Source organism: Passer montanus, unplaced genomic scaffold, assembly GCF_014805655.1.
Source record: "Passer montanus isolate IOZ18808 unplaced genomic scaffold, ASM1480565v1 scaffold112, whole genome shotgun sequence".
Lineage (NCBI taxonomy): Eukaryota > Metazoa > Chordata > Aves > Passeriformes > Passeridae > Passer > Passer montanus.
The window spans coordinates 1,759,684-1,766,313 of NW_024357836.1; the positions used below are offsets into that span (position 1 = coordinate 1,759,684).

A 6,630-nucleotide genomic window follows, 5' to 3' on the forward strand; every position below is an offset into this window, starting at 1 on the left:
AGTTTGGGGCGGGGCCGGGGGTCCCGGGGGTGCCGCCGCTGCCCCGGGCGGCTCCGGCAGCGCGGAGGGGCGGGGGGCGGCGAGCAGGCCTGCACGTGTCCGTGCCTGCCGAGCCGGGCACGCACGCACCGGGGGAGCACCGGGACGCACGCGACGCCCCGGCCATGCGGCGTGGGCAGAGGCACGGGGCAGCCGGCGGGTCCCCGGGCAGCGCCAGCACGGCTGTACCGGAGGCACGCAGAGGCTGCCGGGCTGAGGCACAGCGGGATGCGTGGGAAGGAAAGCGGGCAGCGCTTCCCCAGCGCGGGGAGCCCGGCGCACACAATGGATCCTGCGGACAGCGCGGGGCCGCTGCCAGCACCGAGCGGCCGGACCCGGCCCTGCCCCGCTGCCCCGAGCTCAGGAATCGCTCTCAGCCGGACCGTGCAGTCCGTGCGGGCAGGGGGGTCAAGTCCCAGCCTCAAGTCCCAGCCTCAGCCCAGCTGGAGCTCCCTGATAACCCCGAGGGGCTGGGCAGGCAGTCGCCGTTAAGCTGGGCAAAGAGGTCTCTGCAGGGCAGCGGCTTTGTCTGCAGCCCCACTCTGAGTCAGCCACGGAGCACTCACGGCCGGGGGTACTGGGCAGGAAAAGCCAAACAATGGGGCCACAGGCGCCAGCCCCCGCCACGCTCTCCACGGGGATCTGCAGCTCCTCCCGGAGCATTTCTTCCCCGCGTCCTGCCCAGCCTCATCCACTGGGCAGCCGGGCTCCCCCTGCGCTGGGGGATTTGCAAATGCGGCGCCTGTGGTGCAGAAATTCGGCGGGGTGTGGTGCCCCATGGCACCGGCAGGCTGAGGAGCTGGGCCTGATCCGGGCAGCCTCCAGCATCCAGCGCTGGGCAGGGAACGGGCCACAAAGAGCCAGCAGAGGCACAGGGCACATGGGCACGGCCGCGCAGATTTGGGGTGCACACAGCAGCCCCCCAGGAAAGGAAGGAGAGGCTGGCTGTGAACAAGCAGCCGGGGCTGCTGCTCCGTGCCGGCCGGGCCGGGTGACCTTGGAAGCCGTTTGCCAGGCCTGAATAAAGCGACAATAATCCTATTCACCTTTTAGCCTCATTTCCTAAGGCAATAAAGCACATGCCCTCGCCGCGTGCAGTCGCAGGTGTCACTCAAGCCCTGATCCCATTTGCACGACTCCAGCCGAGGGAAGTTTTGCTCATTACCCCTCTGACGAGCTTTGTGCAGCAGGGGCAGGAGCCCCAGGCAGGCTCTTTGCCAGGGCTGGTCCCTGCCCTGGCTCCGAGGCTGCTCACCCCATCCCAGCCGGGCGAGGCGCCGGCAGCGCCCCGGGCTGGGAGCTCCCCGCAGCTCCTGAGCTCACATGTCCCAGCCAGTTCCAGTCTGTGGGCTCAGGGCACACCCAAATGGCATCAGAGCAGCCCTGGGCATCCATCAGCTACCACTGAGCACAGGCAGGCACTGCCCAGGCAGGTCTGCTGCCTGCAGAGGAGGGAGAAGGTGAACACCTTCCCCGTGCAGCACTGCAGGGTTTGGCCCAGGCAGAGCTGAGTGTTGGCTGCAGCTCCAGGGCAGAGGCTCTGAATGTTGCCTGGGAAGGGCAGAGATGCTCTCCAGACTAGAAGCAACCCTGCCCAGACCCTCCTGCCCACTCTGCAAGGTGGAAAGAGGGTTACTGTGAGACCCACAGCTCCCTGCAGCCCCAGGAGAGCAGCCAGCCCATGCACCCACTGCTCCATGCCAGTCCATATCTGACATAAATCCCTTTTAGCCTCAGCAGAACCTCACTCATGTACCACAACACTTCCCTGGAAGAACTTTATTAAATAGTGTCCAAAAAAAACAACCAGAAGCAGAAATACTCAGCATGACCCCATCCCTCCCAGCGAGTTCAAAACCACAAACAGATCATCCCCATGTGCCAGTGCTGGTGGCTGCTGGGCAAATCCTCCCTGGTGCTCTTCTCCCTGTGAACACAGCTCCAGCATCACGGGCAGGGAAGGCAAAAGGGTCCTGTGGGACAGCCCAGACGGCTGCAGGGTGAACCCTAAAAGATGCTGAAAGCCAAAAGAGCACTCACATGTTACCCCCAACAAAGCAACCACTCACCACCCCCACCAGTGCCCCAAATTGCTCCTGCCCTGTGGGGCTGAAGAGAAGCTGAACTGACCCAAATGAGGGGCAGCCAACACCAGGCCTGGTTGTCACTCCTCAGCCAGGCAGAGCCACCAGCACCTCAGTTTCTGTGGCTTTGTGAACACCCCAACACAGCTTCCCCCTCTCCACCTGCCCCCAGGAAGTTTATAAAATAGGGGGTTTATCTTTTCCTACAAAGACAGTGTGGAATTTCCTTTGCAACAGCAGAACAGTCTCCCTGCGAGGTAGAGAGTTAATTTCAGGGCTGACAGATCCTAAATTCAAACCAGTTTGTTCTAGTTGAGGTAAAATTCAGTAGTTTATAGTAGGTTTTGCAGTGCCAGAGGGCCATCAAGATTCCTCATTGCCGGAGTCATCCTCATCACCGTAACAGCTCTCTGCTTCCTCCTCCATCTCATCATCCTCATAATAGTCATCATAAAAGAGGTCAGAGCCCTCATCTGGGGCTGGAGTCTTGGTCTTCACACAGTACTCAGCCAGCGTGGTGGGGACCTTCACTCCGTCCCGCTCGGCGTCCACCTTGGTGCCCAGCACCTGCTTCCTGGAGGGTGAGAAGTGGGGGGTGAGAACAGAGCTCTGCACCACAGCCCTCCAGAGCCCTCCAGAGCCCGTGTCCCACAGGATCCCAGCACAGCAGTGCTGCAGGGCCAGGCTCAGCACGCACCTGATGATGTCTGTGTACTCCCGGTCCCTCCCTTTGCTCTCCTTCCACTTGCGGTACATCACGGAGGCGTCCACGTTGGCTGGGGAAAACGTGTTGGGCTCATTCAGCAGCGAGATCACGCTCAGCAGAATGGTTCTGGTGTGGATCAACATGGACAGGTCAGAGCTGAGGCGGCTCAGCAGCACCCCAGCAGTACCAGCAGCCCTGCTCTGTCCGTGGGAAAGCCTTGTGCTGCCCACAGCAAGAGAGGTCCAAACAATCCCACAGCCTGAGAGCCTTCACCAGCCCCCTGGCACCTCCTGCAGGCTTTGGGAGCAGGAGGCTGTCCCCACGCTCCCTCCTTGCCCTCCCTGCCTCAGGGTGAGCCCCCAGCCCTCACCGCACGTTCTGGGTGGGGTTCCAGCGCTCCGACGGCAGCTCCCCGCTCTGCGGGTCATCCACGGGCGGGTGCAGGATGGAGATGCAGACATCACCTGTCTGAAAGCACAAGAGAAACAGGATCCTCAGGAGCTGCTGCCCCAGGATCTCCCCGCTGCCTCCTCTCCTGCTGCCCAGGATCTCCTCCCTTTGGCTGAAGCCAGGTGAGGAGACCCCAGCTGTCCCTTCAGTCCCATAGGAGGGACACAAAAGTGGACAAGCACCCCATGACTGCCAGCACTGCGCAGGTCAGGCTGCCCAATGCCCAGCAGGCTGTGCCCCTGGCGTGGGCCCCAGGGCCAGGCTCGCCCTGCAGCCACTCTTGGCATAGGCACAATGTCCCCAAGCGTGGGAGCCACCAGGCCTGCAAAGCCTGGCTGAGCTGGAACCTGCTCTGGGACAGCAAAGAAAGGGCTGTCGTGAGCTCATTAGCAGCATTCCCTGTGCCAGGCACTCATCACCAAAGGCACTGAATGTCCAGTGTCAAAGGCTGGCATTTGCATCCAGTGCCATCACAACAGAGGCACACGTGTCCACTGAGTGTCCAAGAGCCCCCTCGCTGTGCCAGGGGTCCTACCTCATAGATATTGGGGTGCCACATCTTGGTTAGGAACCTGAAGGCAGGAGGAGAGTAGGGGTAGTCGATGGGAAACCGGAGACGAGCCTGCAAGGGAACAATAAGGAGATGTGAACACCAGCTTGTGAGAAGGAAGGGATGGAAACATGGAAACCACAGAGCTCTGGGAAAAAGGAACCTCTGCCAAGCCCAGCTGGGCATGTGCTGGGACAGAGCCTCTGCACCAGCTGGCTCTGTGGGCAGGACACCGGCCCCAGGGCCAGCACAGACACCAGCCCCGGGTGACACTGTTGAGTCAGGGATGAAAAACAGACTCCAGTCTTCAGGTGGATCAGAAGGCAAAAGCGTTTAATGAAAGCAGTGGGTAGTTTATAACGTGACTTGCTAAGGTGGTACTTGATTGGTCTGAAAGTAGAAACATCTCACTGTTGGTGAACTATGAATAGCACACTCTGGAGAACCATATCTATAAACAACAGTCACAGAAAGAGAGATAATAATTGGTTTATTTTTTTCCTCTAAGATTCCCAGGCTCAGCCTGGGAGAAATTCTCTGTTCTTTCTTAGACTGAACTGAGAATATCCACACCCAGGGGCACCCTCTCACCACACAGAGTGGGGTGAGGAAAGGGGCTGTGACCAGCAGCAGCTCCTTGCCCCCCATCCTGCCCATCCCCTCCTGTCCAGCAGGGCCCTCTGGTGCTAACCCAGTGCTCTCCAGTGCAGAGGAACCAGCAGGAGCTCACGGTGTTGGCACCCAGCACAAACCCCACAGCAGCACACGGAGCCAGGCAGAGAGCCTGGGTCACCCCCAGAGCTGCTGTCAGGGCCAGACCACGGCCGTGCCACTGAGGGAAAGGCTGTTTACTCTTCAGAGCTCACAGGAAGGAAGCATCAGGTGTTTGGTGCTCTGATGAACACACCAAATCTAAAAATAGCCTGTCACTGCTGAGAAGAGACCCAGTCCAAACTGGCCGCAGCGCGCAGCTTGGGGGCTAAAAATAAAATCACATGAAGCTCAGGCTGCAGCCCAGGGCTCCAGCAGGGATACTCAGCCACCACCAGCTCCTCCCACAGCTCCAAACCCACGGGGCTGAGGCTGGGCAAAGAGGGGCTCCCTGTCCATCTCTGGGTGCAGCCTGAGGGGGCACAGGGACCTACAGCAACATCCCACAGTCCTCAGAGGAATGCCCCAGCCCACCAGCACCAGGAATCCAAGAGGATGGGGGCAGCTTCTCCCCGAGTGGCTGCACAACTTCCCAGTGACTGATTCAGCTTTCAGCTGTTTCCAGGCCCTGGGAGCAAACTTCCAGATCAAGACTCAACATGACAACTCGCTGAACGCTTCTTGCTCCCTCAGTTCACGTACAAGAGAATCCAGACACTGGATTTGTGGCACAGGACAGGGGGTGGGAAGAGGGAAAAGCGCAGGGGGGCCGTGTTGTGTGTGTGGAGCGCAGGGCAGTGACACTCAGCCCCGTGCTGGGCTCTGGCCAAACAGCTGAACGTGGCAGAATAATCCCCTTTGTTGTGTCAGAGGGGATCAGAACAAAACCAGCCAAGGCCAAGCGATGCCAAAGGGGGCTTGGACAGCAGCAGCCCCACCCTGCAGTGTACAAACAGCATGGTGACCCCACGGGCTGGGGAAGACTCGGCCCCTCTGCTCTCCTCTTGTGCACAGTCTCACCAGCACCCTCAGTGCCGAGTTTGGAAGCTCTCAGCACACAACAGGAGCACGAGTGGCTGAAAGGGTGAGAGTTCAGAGGGTCCCATGCTAAAATGTTATGGGGAAAAAAATCCCTCCACTTCAGTGAAGAGATGAAGCGTGGCTCTGAAGCGTCAGCTTTGCCAGCCCAGGAAAACAAACACAGCTAACCCTGGGTGACTCACGCCGTGCATCCCCACCCTGACAGCAACAGGATGAAAACACACCAGCTCCGTGGAGGAGGGAGGATGAGAAAGAGGAAGAAAACAGCTACCCCAGGTTGCACAATACCTGGGAAGAGCACACACACATCCTGCCGAGGGGGGACTGTGCAGTCCGGCTGCCAAACACCTCAAACCCCAAACCAAGCCACGACACCCACTCCCCAGCCCAGCTCCTGCTCCCACCCTGGGCTGTCTGTCTGCTCTCGGGGCACTTTTGTCTCTTCCCTCCGGTCTGGTGGCAATGCCCTGGATCCCCTCCAGGAGAGGGAACCTCCGCGACCTGGAGCCCGCTGTCCTGCACCCTCAGACCGGGGGACAGGGGGGTGGCTGAGGTCACCCCCAAGGGGACCCTCGGTAGTTTGGCAGCAGCCACCTGCGCACCAGCTCCGTGCCAGGAGCACCCCGAACCCCCAGAGACCCCCAGGGAAAGACCCAATCCCCCCTCAACACGCCGGGAGCAGCTCTGCCACGACCCCCACACCCACCCGGGACACCCCCCTCACCCACAGCCCCCTCACGCGGTCTCACCCCTTCCGAAACTCTTCCCAAAACACGCAGCACATCCCCCGACACCGCCTGCTCCCAGCCCCGTCTCCCCCCACACCCCGAGCCTCCCCCGCCGCTCACCTTGAAGTAGCCGCCCTCGTAGTGCGTGTCCGGGGGGCCGAAGATGGCCACGTCCCAGGTGTACAGGTCCCCTTCGTCCACCAGCCGCACGCGGAACCCCTCCACGGGCTCCTCCTGCAGCCCCTTGAGCTCCAGCAGCAGCGCCTTCTGCGAGCTGGGCACGGCGGGCCGCGCCATGCCGGGGCTCTCGGGGGCGGCGGCGCCGGGGGCACGGCGGGGCTGCAGTCCCGGGAGGGGCGTGGCCAGCGCGGGCGCCGCCCC

At 61.1% G+C, this 6,630-nt stretch overlaps 1 protein-coding gene across 1 annotated transcript; it reads right to left on the reverse strand.

Annotated features, from left to right (window-relative positions):
* Positions 1 to 1,803: 1,803 nt before the first annotated feature.
* CDC34 (cell division cycle 34, ubiqiutin conjugating enzyme) lies at positions 1,804 to 6,595 on the reverse strand. Its single transcript, XM_039733221.1, has 5 exons — positions 6,370 to 6,595; positions 3,815 to 3,901; positions 3,200 to 3,297; positions 2,821 to 2,955; positions 1,804 to 2,697 (listed from the first exon to the last, which is right to left on the reverse strand). Exons 1-5 carry the CDS (start codon positions 6,544 to 6,546, stop codon positions 2,487 to 2,489), a joined length of 708 nt encoding a protein of 235 aa, XP_039589155.1. The 5' UTR covers positions 6,547 to 6,595; the 3' UTR covers positions 1,804 to 2,486.
* Between the last annotated feature and the right edge of the window lie 35 nt (positions 6,596 to 6,630).